The sequence below is a fragment of the Salmo trutta genome, chromosome 36 (genome assembly GCF_901001165.1).
Source record: "Salmo trutta chromosome 36, fSalTru1.1, whole genome shotgun sequence".
Lineage (NCBI taxonomy): Eukaryota > Metazoa > Chordata > Actinopteri > Salmoniformes > Salmonidae > Salmo > Salmo trutta.
The window spans coordinates 35,023,060-35,037,397 of record NC_042992.1 but is presented as its reverse complement, the minus strand read 5'-3'; the positions used below and the strand labels follow the sequence as shown (position 1 = coordinate 35,037,397).

General features: G+C 46.5%; 1 protein-coding gene across 1 annotated transcript in view; it reads left to right on the top strand.

Moving 5' to 3' along the window:
* The window catches only part of eloa (elongin A), a 36,979-nt gene that overhangs the window by 19,313 nt on the left and 3,328 nt on the right, over window positions 1–14,338 (top strand). The window contains exons 9-11 of the mRNA XM_029735643.1: window positions 1,173–1,353; window positions 11,035–11,164; window positions 12,660–12,805. Coding sequence (XP_029591503.1) covers window positions 1,173–1,353; window positions 11,035–11,164; window positions 12,660–12,805 — 457 coding nt within the window. The remainder of the gene's footprint in view (window positions 1–1,172; window positions 1,354–11,034; window positions 11,165–12,659; window positions 12,806–14,338) is intronic.

The window sequence follows — 14,338 nt, the reverse complement described above, 5'->3', positions numbered from 1 at the left end:
TCCCTTAGCCAGGGCATTGAAAATGGGTCGTGGATGGGTATTCCAACATGACAATGACTCAAAACACACGGCCAAGGCAACAAAGGAGTGGCTCAAGAAGAAGCACATTATAAGGTCCTGGAGTGGCCTAGCCAGTCTCCAGACCTTAATCCCATAGAAAATCTGTGGAGGGAGCTGAAGGTTCGAGTTGCCAAACGTCAGCCTCGAAACATTACTGACTTGGAGAAGATCTGCAAAGAGGAGTGGGACAAAATCCCTCCTGAGATGTGTGCAAACCTGGTGACCAACTACAAGAAATGTCTGACCTCTGTGGTTGCCACCAAGTACTCAGTCATGTTTTGCAGAGGGGTCAAATACTTATTTCCCTCATTAAAATGCAAATCATTTTATAACATTTTTGACATGCGTTTTTCAGGATTTTTTTGTTGTTATTCTGTTTCTCACTGTTCAAATAAACCTATTATTAAAATTATAGACTGATAATTTCTTTGTAAGTGGGCGAACGTACAAAATCAGCAGGGGATCAAATACTTTTTCCCCCCACTGTATATGCCAAAATGTCTAGGAACCAACCTCTGTGATCCCGGATGAGCCCCCACTTGTCATGAACCAGCATATAAAGGGAGACAACGTGGAGATAAGGAATAACAAAATGTATTTATTAACTAAAGTAAACTAAATATAATTAACAACGGTGTGTGTAATCAGTAGTATAAGTGAGTGGTTGCGTGCATAAATGTGATAATGAGGGGTGTTGCAAGGTGCCATCACACACAAACACAAAAATGCCACAACCAAAATCTGTGTCTGCATGGAGAGAGTCTCCTCAATGAATGGGGAACGAGATGCATTTATCCCGGGACACACCCGAACCCAGATGTGTCCCATTTCACTGACGACCCTCCCGGCTCCGCCCACCGACATCCTATTAAGGAAAACGAGCAAAGAGAAAAGATTTGCCAGACAGAGTGGGAGGGTCGTCACAATGGGGGTATGGGTAGATGGGTGAGGGGAAAAAATATATTTCATCAATTTTGAATTCAGGCTCTAACACAACAAAATGTGGAATAATTCAAGGGATATGAATACTTTCTGAAGGCACTGTATTTCATGTCAATACTCTTGTAAATTGTATTGTAGTTTATAATTTTAACCCTAAATTTTCCTCTCAGTGTTTTATGGAGGACTCTGATGAGCTTTGGCAACGCCACTGCCAGCGGGACTTCAAGCGTGAGGCGCCCCAGGAGTACGAATCATGGCGGGAGATGTACCTGCGGAAACATGACGAGCGGGAGGAGCGCCTGCGCAAGCTCACCCAAAACATCAGCTCTGCCCATGCCAACAAGCCCAAAGGTTCTCTATGTCCTATCTATGAGCTGGATCCTACTATACAGTAGTTATTACTAGGAGTTATTTTATCCGTGAAAGTGTACCGAGGGTGTTTATTTTGAGTGAGCATATGTGTGTGTATATATAGTACCAGTCAAAAGTTTGGACACCTACTCATTCCAGGGTTTTTCTTATTTTTACTATTTTCTACATTGTACAATAATAGTGAAGGCATCAAAACTATTAAATAACACATATGGAATCATGTAGTAACCAAAAAAGTGTTAAACAAATCAAAATATATTTTGAGATTTTTCAAGGGTAGCCACCCTTTTCTTTTGATAGCTTTGCACACTTGGCATTCCCTCAACCAGCTTCATGAGGTAGTCACATGGAATGCATTTCAATTAACAGGTGTGCCTTGTTAATAACCTCTTACATCTAGATGTTCCGCTAGCGGAACGTCTGCTCCAATATCCAATGATGGGCGGGGCGCGAAATACAAACTCCTCTAAAATCCGAAAACTTCCACTTTTCAAACATATGACTATTTTACAGCTATTTAAAGACAAGACTCTCGTTAATCTAACCACACTGTCCGATTTCAAAAAGGCTTTACAGCTAAAGCAAAACATTAGATTATGTCAGCAGAGTACCCAGCCAGAAATAATCAGACACCCATTTTTCAAGCTAGCATATAATGTCACAAAAAACAAAACCACAGCTAAATGCAGCACTAACCTTTGATTATCTTCATCAGATGACACACCTAGGACATTATGTTATACAATACATGCATGTCTGTTCAATCAAGTTCATATTTATATCAAAAACCAGCTTTTTACATTAGCATGTGACGTTCAGAACTAGCATTCCCACCGAACACTTCCGGTGAATTTACTAAATTACTCACGATAAACGTTCACAAAAAGCATAACAATTATTTTAAGAATTATAGATACAGAACTCCTCTATGCACTCGATATGTCCGATTTTAAAATAGCTTTTCGGTGAAAGCACATTTTGCAATATTCTAAGTACATAGCCCGGCATCACAGGGCTAGCTATTTAGACACCCAACCAGTTTAGCCTTCACCAAAATCACATTTCCTATAAGAAAAATGGTCTTACCTTTCCTGTTCTTCGTCAGAATGCACTCCCAGGACTTCTACTTCAATAACAAATGTAGGTTTGGTCCCAAATAATCCATTGTTATGTTCCATCAACGACGTTTTGTTCGTGCGTTCTAGACACTATCCCAATGGTAAATCACGGTCACAAGCATGGCGCAGAACGTGACAAAAAATTTCTAAATATTCCATTACCGTACTTCGAAGCATGTCAACCGCTGTTTAAAACCAATTTTTATGCAATTTATCTCGTAGAAAAGCGATAATATTCCGACCGGGAATCTGCATGTCTGTAAACTGAGGGAAAAACTGAAAGACGGGGGCGGGGCATGTCGCGAGCGTAAGCATTTCTCCACTGAGAGACCACTTAGCTTTTGCTCTCTATTGTTTCAGCCAGGGCTTTGAATTACGTCATTCCTGTTTTTCCCGGGCTCTGAGAGCCCATTGGAGACGTGGGAAGTGTCACGTAACAGCAGAGATCCTTAGTTTTTGGAAGAGATGTCAAAGAAAGCAAATAAATGGTCAGACAGGGTACTTCCTGAACAGAACCTTCTCAGGTTTTTGCCTGCCATAGGAGTTCTGTTATACTCACAGACACCATTCAAACAGTTTTAGAAACTTTGGAGTGTTTTCTCTCCAAAGCTAATAATTATATGCATATTCTAGTTTCTGGGCAGGACTAATAATCAGATTAAATCGGGTACGTTTTTTATCCAGCCGTGAAAATACTGTCCCCTAGCCATAAGAGGTTAACCTCTCTAGGGTAGGTGGGACGAAATTGTCCCAACTACGTAACAGCCAGTGGAATCCTGTGGCGCGTTATTCAAATACCTTAGAAATGCTATTACTTCAATTTCTCAAACATATGACCATTTTACACCATTTTAAAGACAAGACTCTCGTTAATCTAACCACACTGTCCGATTTCAAAAAGGCTTTACAACGAAAGCAAAACATTGGATTATGTCAGCAGAGTACCCAGCCAGAAATAATCAGACACCCATTTTTCAAGCTAGCATATAATGTCACATAAATCCAAACCACAGCTAAATGCAGCACTATCCTTTGATGATCTTCATCAGATGACACCCCTAGGACATTATGTTATACAATACATGCATGTTTTGTTCAATTAAGTTCATATTTATATCAAAAGCCAGCTTTTTACATTAGCATGTGACGTTCAGAACTAGCATACCCCCCACAAACTTCCGGTGAATTTACTAAATTACTCACGATAAACGTTCACAAAAAACATAACAATTATTTTAAGAATTATAGATACAGAACTCCTCTATGCACTCGCCATGTCCGATTTTAAAATAGCTTTTCGGTGAAAGCACATTTTGCAATATTCTAAGTAGATAGCCCAGCCATCACGGCTAGCTATTTACACACCCACCAAGTTTAGCTCTCACCAAAGTCAGATTTACTATAAGAAAAATGTTATTACCTTTGCTGTTCTTCGTCAGAATGCACTCCCAGGACTTCTACTTCAATAACAAATGTTGGTTTGGTCCCAAATAATCCATAGTTATATCCAAATAGCGGCGTTTTGTTCGTGCGTTCAAGACACTATCCGAAAGGGTAAATAAGGGTTACGCGCCCGACGCGTTTCGTGACAAAAAAAATCGAAATATTCCATTACCGTACTTCGAAGCATGTCAACCGCTGTTTAAAATCAATTTTTATGCAATTTTTCTCGTAAAAAAAGCGATAATATTCCGACCGGGAAAGCGTGTTTACGTTCAAAGAGAGAGAAAGAAAAAACATGGGATCCCCTCGTGCACGAGCCTCAGTCTGATGGCCCTCTGATCGACCACTTAACCAAGGCGCTAAAGTTTTTCAGCCAGCGGCTGGAATTACATCATTCAGCTTTTTCCCGGGTTCTGAGAGCCTATGGGAGCCGTAGGAAGTGTCACGTTACAGCAAAGATCCTAAATTTTCTTTAAACAGAGCCAAGAAGCCCAAGGAATGGTCAGAGAGGGTACTTCCTGTTTGGAATCTTCTCAGGTTTTTGCCTGCCATAGGAGTTCTGTTATACTCAAAGACACCATTCAAACAGTTTTAGAAACTTTAGGGTGTTTTCTATCCAAAGCCAATAATTATATACATATTCTAGTTTCTGGGCAGTAGTAATAACCAGATTAAATCGGGTACGTTTTTTATCCGGCCGTGTAAATACTGCCCCCTAGCCCTAACAGGTTAATTAGTGGAATTTCTTTCCTTCTTAATGTGTTTGAGCTAATCAGTAGGGGTGGTATACAGAAGATAGCCCTATTTGGTAAAATACCAAGTCCATATTATGGCAAGAACAGCTCAAATAAGCAAAGAGAAACAACAGTCCATCATTACTTTAAGACATGAAGGTCAGTCAATCCAGAAAACTGCAAGAACTTTGATAGTTTCTTCAGGTGCAGTCGCAAAAACCATCAAGCGCTACGATGAAACAGGCTTTCATGAGGACTGCCACAGGAAAGGAGACCCAGAGTTACCTCTGCGTCTCACGCAGATAAGTTCATTAGAGTTACCAGCCTCAGAAATTGTAGCCCAAATAAATGCTTGACAGAATTCAAGTAACAGACACATCAACTGTTCAGAGGAGACTGTGTTAATCAGGCCTTCATGGTCAAATTGCTGCAAAGAAACCACTACTAAAGGACACCAATAATAAGAAGAGACTTGATTGGGCCAAGAAACACGAGCAATGGACATGAGACCGGTGGAAGTCTGTCCTTTGCTCTGCGTCCAGATTTGTGTCTTTGTGAGACGCAGATATTATGTTTCACTATATTGGATCACTCCAATATATTGGTATCACTCTGCGGTGGAGGGATACACCCGAGGTGAGGATTTACTCCCGTGTACACCTGTATCATTGCTGGGGTCCGCCCCTATATATAGACCCCATGGCCGCGACACGTTCTTTTTCATTTTCTCGGTGGATGTCCGTGTGGTTTGAGGTACAAACTTTCTGCGGTTTGCTTGGTAAGTCACTGGTAAGTGTAATATCTTGCATGGAAGTGCTGCACTCGCTGCACTCGTTTGATCTGTATCTTCCGCCCGTGGTTTGTCGTTCTTGTGTTTCGTTACCGTTACACTACAATTCCGTGTGCATCCATTAGTATGGTGGCTCTTGCTGCCACAAACTGTAATTTACCTTACACAACTTGCCCACTGGCTTGTTCTATGTGTGTGTTGTGAATTGCTTTAACATGCTACTCCCTGTGCTGTATGTGTGGATTCTCTGCTAATTACCCTGCAAGTTTTTTTTCTTTTCTTGTTCTTTCCCCTGCAGAGTGTAAGAGTATTGTGGTGGGCTTTCCGCTACATTGAGACATTAACTTTTGAGTTCTTTAACAGAGTTACTCCATCATATGATGCTGTTTTTACTGCTTCCATATTAAACCAGCTAGGTAATATTGTAGTTGGCGTAAAACAAATAAATCAAATCCATTACCTGGTTGCTGTTTTGTTTGTTTTTTTGTCTGCCTGTTTTTCCGACACTGGTCTTTCCAGTTTTTTTTCTCCCCCAGATGTCCTGGGTAATTTATCTCTCACCGGGTTCCTATTCCTTCAAGTGGGTCATGACATAAGCTCTCCCAGGGCGTCAGACCCCTGCCTCGTGGCCTTGTAGGCTTGGCTGAGCTTATGGCTTCCCTTTGTGACAGGTGTGATGGTGGCATCCCCCCTGGGGATCCGCATACCTCGTGTATGCACTGCCTGGGTTCGAGTCATGCGGAGAGGGTGGTGGAGTACCCTACTGGATGCCTATTGTGTGGTGTTCTCAGAGGCCATGTGCGAGTGGTTCGGCCAGGCTAAGGCTGGGGACGAGCTCCCTCAGGAGTGGTGCGCCAGCAAGCTGTTAATCCCTCTCCTGGGCACAGTACTCATCCCAGAAAGCGTGGCCGGAGCCACCGCAGGCGGAGCCCATCTGCTGCCAGTCCTGGATGGGGGCAGGAGTCGGACCGCTGGGACTACCTTGAACGGAGGGCGCATGCCCTGCGTCAGGAGGTTGATAGACTGTTCCTGGGGGACGATGCTGGCACTGTTCACCAACGTGAGCGGGGCTGACAGGCCATCAGAAGCCGGCAGCGGGGATTCATCACCCCCAGCGGCTCGAGAGGCTATGAGGAACCTACTCACTCGGGTAGCTACTGTACTGGACATCAAACTAGTGGATAGTGATGACTCTCCATCTCTGCTGAGTTCTGCGAGGCCTTGCAGAAGAGCTGGGCCTCTGTCAGGGGGTGCTTCTGACACACAGCAGAGACTGGACCATGGAGTTATGTTTGCAGGCGCAGAGTCATTCGGCCTCTGGGAGTACCTGATCATTGACACCATGATAGCTGCCATGGTCCTCCCGCACCGGGAGATTATAGGACTGAAGCCGGGACCCCCCAGAGTCTTTGATGCGGACTTGAAAGCCACATATTGGTCCCTCTGCTTTCTTGGCCGCCCTACCAACTGCCTTACCATGCAGCTGCAGGCCTACCTGCATACTCTCTTGCCCCGGCTGCAGGAGGGCACAGAGGAGCTCCTTCGGGAAGCAATGGAGGTGTCTTGCCTGCTTTCCCTGCTCCAGAGGGATGTGGCCCACGCCAACGGACGGGCCATGGCGCAAGTGGTTACCTCCCGTCGCCATCTCTGGCTGGCCCAATCCCGTCTGCCAGCTGCTCTCCAGAGCACGTTTGCCACTCTTCCCATCACCCCAGCGCTGACATTTGGCCTAGGGGTTGATGACATTCTGGAACAGACCAATAAGGTTCGTAGGGATCAGGAGACCCTGAGACGGTTCATGCCGCCACCCCGGGTCCAAGGCAGACGAACCGTCGCCTTGGACCCGGGAGAAGCGGCCGTGGGAGGAGGGTGTGGAGTCCCCCTGGGTGTTGTCCACAATGCTTGAGGGGTACCGACTCCAATTCCGGTGCCGGCCCCCGTTTTTCAGGGGCCTTTGTGTCACCACGGTCCGCAGGATCGAGACATCAGAACGGCTAGGCGGGTTCTACTCCACTTATTTTGAGGTCCCAAAAAGAGACAGAGGGTTTTGACCGATTCTGGACCTCAGCAACCTCAATGGGTATTTTAAGGTACTGAGGTTCCACATGCTGTCCCCAGCCCGTGTGTTGCAGGCCGTGTCCAGGGACCAGTGGTTTGTGACGCTGGACCTGAGGGATGCGTACTTCCATGTTCCTGTTCACCCAGCTCATTGGCAGTACCTCCGATTCGCTTTCGAAGGGACGGCTTACGAATTCATGGTTCTTTCCTTCGGCCTCTCATTGGCATCCCGCACTTTCACAAAGTGCATGGACGCTGTCCTGGCACCTCTCACGTCCCGAGGATTTTTGATCCTTAATTACCTGGACAATTGGATGATTTGTGCCCCGAACAGGACCCAGGTCCTGTCAGAGACATGCTCCTGACCCACATCGGCAGGCTGGGCATTACTGTAAACAACAAGAAGAGTCGTCTGACTCCCACCCAGAGGGTGGTCTTCATTGGCATGGAACTGGACTCAGTCCTCATGAGAGCACTACTGCCCATCAGAAGGGTTCAGGTGATCTTATCTTGCCTCGACCACTTTCGGCAGGGGCGGGTGGTATCCGCCCTGACCTGCCAATGCCTGTTGTGCTTGCTGATGGTGGCCTCTTCAACAATGGTTCAACTCTCACCGGCTGCACCCAAAGCACCACCATCACCGCCAGCTGCGGGTGACCGCACAGTGCCTCAGGGCATTGTTGAGGTGGCGCTGTCGCTCCTTTCTCTCAGGTAGGGTGGAGATGCTGAGGATGTGCAGCTGTTGGCTACCCCATCAATGCACTACAGCTATACTGCTGGCCCTGTGGTCTTTCCTTCCACATCTGAAGGGAAGAACTGTCCTGGTGAGAATGGACAACACCACAGTGGTGGCTTACATCAACCATCAGGGTGGACTGAGGTCCCACCGCCTCCATCTTATGGCACGGAGCTCCTTCTCTGGGCTCAGGGATGTCTAGCATCTCTATGTGCAATGCACGTACCTGGCATCCTGAATGTGGCTGTGGATATGTTCTCGAGGGAGGGCCTGCCACATTGGGACTGGAGCCTACATCCCCAGGTGGTGCAGCACCTGTGCGACAAGTTCGGGAGGGCACAGGTGGACCTGTTTGCCTCCCTGGACAATGCATACTGCCCCCTGTGGTACTCCATGTCAGAGCCACCAAGGCCTCTGGGCATGGATGCTCTGGCTCATGATTGGCCAGGGCTGGAGCTTTTACACATTCCCCCCTTTTCCCCTGATCCAGGCTGTGCTGGATGGGACCAGGATGGTGGAGAATCGTCTGCTGCTGTTGGCCCCATACTGGCCCAGACGACCCTGGTTCAGCCTTCTCCTGTCCCTGTTGTTTGGGACACCTTGGCAACTGCCCCTGAGACCCGACCTGCTGTCTCAGGCCGGGGGAACTCTGTGGTATCCGAGACCGCACCGCCTCAGTCTGTGGGCTTAGCCACTGAACGGCACCAATGGTCCATGTTAGGACTACAGGAGGGCGTAATGAACACCATGCAGAGCGCAAGGGCACAACCGCGGCATACCAGTTGCGCTGGCGGTTGTTCTGCTTTTGGTGCACTGGTAATGAGGTTGTGCCTGAGTCATGCGGGGTGCAGTGTGTCCTCCAATACCTGCAGTCTCGCTTGGATGAGGGCTTTGCAGCCTCTACACTGAGAAAGCATTTGGCTGCTGTAGCTGCCTGCCATGTGGGGTGGATGGACAAGCCAGTGGGGCACCATCCCTTGGTCTCCAGGTTTATGAAGTGGGTTCGTCGCCTGCATCCAGCTAGGACCCGCTCAATGCCGAGCTGGGATCTGGATGTGGTCTTGGCAGCTTTGGCAAAGCCTCCTTTCGAACCGTTGGGAGTCTGCCCTCCTGAAACACCTCTCTATGACGGTGGCTTTCTTGGGTAAGCTCCATGCTCTTTCGGTACGTTCTGAGTTCTACAGGATGGACCCCGGTGGGAGGAGTATATCTCTCCGCCCCAACCCTTCATTCCCCCCGAAGGTTCTATCAGACAGGCATGTGAACATCCCTTTTATCCTGTCTGCTTACGACCCCCCCCCGGCAGTGGCGGGAGTCTAGGCCTCACTCTGGCATGCTTTGCCCTGTGTGGGCACTGGCTGCCTATGTGGAGCGGACACGGTCAGTGAGAACAACAGACCAGCTCTTTGTCTGCTATGGTGAGAGAGTCCTGGGGGCTGGGATCTCAAAGCAGAGGCTCTCTCACTGGATCGTGGACACGATTACGACAGCATACCGACTGGCTGGCAAGCCAGTGCTGGGATCTGTGGTGGCACATTCAACACGAGGTGTGGCTATGTCCTGGGCTCTACTGAGAGGAGTGCCCTCATGATATCTGTGCTGCGGCCAGCTGGGCTTCCTGTTAGGTGCTATCGGGTAAATGTGGCACCTCCCTCTGCGGTTGGTTCAGCGGTCCTGGGCGTCGCCTTCCCTTCCGGGGACTGTGCCGGGACCCCCCCATCCACATTGACGGCCCCTGCATCTCGGTCCCGCGCTAGGACTTCGCTGCTGGCTGGCCAGGTCCCTCTAGCACCAGCTAAATCTGGTACGGGTATACCAATGTATTAGAGTGATCCAATATAGTGAAACATAACGACGGTTACGTGAGCTATATGGATCACTCCAATCCTCTACAGTGCTAGAGGTGCTTCAAAATGATTTGGAGAACGTGTGTCTCGGCCATGGGGTCTATATATAGGGGCAGACTCCAGCCGTGATACATGTGTACACGGGAGTAAATCTGTAAATCCTCACCTCGGATGTATCCCTCCGCCGCGGAGTAATACCAATAAATTGGAGTGATCCACATAGCTCACATAACCGTGGTTACATACGTAACCTTCGATCTCCGCATGTGTGGTTCCGTCCTTGAAGCATGGAGGAGGAGGTGTCATGGTGTGGAGATGTTTTGCTGGTAACACTGTCTGTGATTTATTTAGAATTCAAGGCACACTTAACCAGCATGGCTATGCCAGCATTCTGCAGTGATAGGCCAGTCCCACTAAGCGCAAACCAGATGGGATATCATTTGTTTTTCAACAGGACAATGACCCAACAATCCTCCAGGCTGTGTAAGGGCTATTTGACCAAGAAGGAGAGTGATGGAGTGCTGCATCAGATGACCTGTCCTCCACAATCACCCGACCTCAACCCAATTGAGATGATTTGGGATGAGTTGGACCGCAGAGTGAAGGAAAAGCAGCCAAAAAGTGCTTAGCAAATGTGGGGACTCCTTCCAGACTGTTGGAAAAGCATTCCAGGTGAAGTGGGTTGAGAGAATGCCAAGAGTGTGCAAAGCTGTCATCAAGGCAAAGAGTGGCTACTTTGAAGAATATAAAATATATTTTGATTTGTTGGACTCTTGTTTGGTTACTACAAGATTCCATATATGTTATTTCATAGTTTTGATGTCTTAACTATTATTCTACAACATAGATAATTGTAAAAATGAAGAAAAACCCCTGAATGAGTAGGTGTCCAAACTTTTGACTGGTACTGTATATGTGTGTGTTTTCCTCGCAGGTCGACAGGTTAAAATGGCATTTGTGAACTCGGTCGCAAAACCTCCACGTGATGTCCGCCGGCGACAGGAGAAGTTTGGCACCACAAGCACCTCCACTGCCAGCTCCACCGCAGCTGCTGCTCCGATCAAGTATGTGGACACTAGTGTGCATACCACTATCAAAAACTGCATAGTACTGCATGTTGGCAATTCCATGTTTATTTTTTCCTACTTACATTTCCTTATCTGAAGACATGATTGGCTGAATGGTAACTTTGTATGCTAACATGTAATTCAGACTCTCAAACTTATTCTCAAAGGTTCACTAGATCATATTTTCATGAACAAGTTGACCGTTATGATTATTCTAAAAATATTTTTACCCTGTTTTTCACCCCAATTTTGATCTTGTCTCATCTCTGCAACTCCCCAACTGGCTCGGGAGGCAAAGGTCGAGTTATGCGTCCTCAGAAACATGACCCGCCAAACCGTGCTTCTTAACACCCACCCGCTTAACCCGGAAGCCAGCTGCACCAATGTGTCGGAGGAAACACAGTTCAACTGACAACCGAGGTCAGCCTGCAGTCGCCCGGCCTGCCACAAGGAGTCGCTAGAGCGCGATGAGCCAAGTAAAGCCCCCCCAGCCACACTCTCCCCTAACCCTGACGACGCTGGGCCAATTGTGCGCCGCCCTATGGGACTCCCGATCATGGCCGGTTGTGATACAGTCCGGGATTGAACCCGGGTCTGTAGTGACGCCTCTAGCACTGCAATGCAGTGCCTTAGACCGCTGTGCCACTCGGGAGGCCAACCGTTATGATTCTATGTGAATAGTGGCAACGTCATCATGGGAAGTTTATAAAGGTTATCAAGTTCACGGAGGGATTACGATTCCTTACATTGAAATAAAATGCTGAAACTCCCCCTGACATTTTTTGGCATTTCTGAACTTGCAGGAGGACACACAGCTTCAGGGATGCCAGAGTAGCCAGAGGACCATATGTTAAACAGGAAAAGCAAGTGTCTAAATCGAAAGATTTCCCAGTGTTCAATCTGGTGTCAGGGTGAGGATGGAGAGGCTGAAAGAGAAGAGCACATACAAACATTCCAGAATTCCTTTAATCTCTCCACCACCATCAAACATTTGGTTATACTGGCACTTACATTTTCATATACACAGAAATGCTTGGCTGAATGCTAACTTAAGATAATATGCACTTCAGCATATTTGTATCCAAAATTTGAGGCAAATATGTCTTGTTTTGAAGAATGAATGAGTAGCCATAAGATATCAAGTTTCAACACACTGGAGGATGAAATGGAATAGAGAGAGACATTCTGACGTTTTCTGGCCGTTCCGAACATGCAGGGAGACGGCAAGCTTCAGAGACATTGTGAAAGCCTGACAGGAAAAGAAAGCGAGACAGTTGTTCAATCTGACGACAGGTTGAGGATATAGCAGCTAGGCTACATGAGTAAAGAAGAGCAAATTGAAACTTTCTTGAAATGTTGATTCTGAGAACTATTAAATGATGTAGATGGTGCTTATAATGCCCCTCAGGGTTGAAAACATACTATTATGAAACTATACTGTTTTGTATATTCCTGTACACTGATTGGATAACCTTCCTGTTTTTTTTTTCAGAATAAGGCCAGCCATGTCTTATAGCTCTCACTTGGCTGAGCCCAGCCACTCCTCCTCTCACGACAGTCCCCCTGAGACCGCTCGCTCCTCAGGCCCCAGCGGTGGGGGTTGCCCCAGCGCAAGAGACAACAAGCCACAGGTCAAAAGTGAGTATCGTGTGTGTGAGAAAATGGGTGCAGAAATGTACACTAACGTTCAAAAGTTTGGGGTCACTTAGAAATGTCCTTGTTTTTGAAAGAAAAGCACAGTTTTTGTCCATTCAAAATAACATAAAATGTATCAGAAATACAGTGTAGACATTTGTTAATGTTGTAAATGACTACTTCCTTCACAGAACAGAGCAAACTGGCTCTAACCAGAATAGAAATAGGAGTGTTAGGCCCCGGTGCACAACTGAGCAAGAGGACAAGTACATTAGAGTGTCTAGTTTGAGAAACAGACACCTCAAGTCCTCAACTGGCAGCTTCATTAAATAGTACCAGCAAAACACCAGTCTCAACAGTGAAGAGGCGACTCCGGGATGCTGGCCTTCTAGGCCAAGTTCCTCTGTCCAGGGTCTGTTCTTTTGCCCATCTAAATATTTTATTTTTATTGGCCAGTCTGAGAAAGGCTTTTTCTTTGCAACTCTGCCTAAAAGGCCAGCATCCCGGAGTCGCCTTTTCACTGTTGCTGTTGAGATTGGTGTTTTGTGGGTACTATTTAATGAAGCTGCCAGTTGAGGACTTGTGAGCTGTCTGTTTCTCAACTAGACACACTAATGTACTTGTCCTCTTGCTCAGTTGTGCACCAGGGCCTCCCACTCCTATTTCTATTCTGTTTAGAGGCAGTTTGCCCTGTTCTGTGAAGGGAGTAGTACACAGCGTTGTACGAGATCTTCAGTTTCTTGGCAATTTCTCACATGGAATAGCCTTAATTTCTCACATGGAATAGCCTTAATTTCTCAGAAAAAGAATAGACTGACGAGTTTCAGAAGAAAGTTCTTTGTTTCTGGACATTTTGAGCCTGTAATCGAACCCACAAATGATGATGCTCCAGATACTCAACTAGTCTAAAGAAGGGCAGTTTTATTGCTTCTTTAATCATAACAACTGTTTTCAGCTGGGCTAAAATAATTTCAAAAGGGTTTTCTAATGATCAATTAGCCTTTTTAAAATGATACATTTGGATTAGCTAACACAACGTGCCATTGGAACACAGGAGTTGCTGATAATGGGCCTAAATGGTTTTAGGTTGAAGTTGTGTAGGCTGTGAACTGGCGAAAGAAAAACTCAAATGTTCTTAACAGAAAATGAAACTGAAATATGACGGACAGGCTGAGCTGCATGAGTTTAGTCACGGTGATCGAGTACTTGCTCTTCTGCCTCTTGTAAGTTCACCTTTTCAGGCAAAATACTGTGGTCCTTTCACTGTGTTGCGCAAAGTGTCAGATTTGAACTATCTTATTGAAACCCCTGGTAATAGGAAGTCCTCTAAATTATGCCATGGGAACCTATTAAAATGTTATCACTCCCGTGATCTAAGCAAAGTGGAAGGCACTCCAGCGGTGAGGTCAGCGTTGACTGCTGCTCCAGTCACTGCATCTTGTGGCTTTAACTTTGTGGAGGGGGGAGTAGAGGAGGTACCGTAATTTTCTGACTATTAAGCGCACCTGAATATAAGCCGCACCCACTGAATTAAAA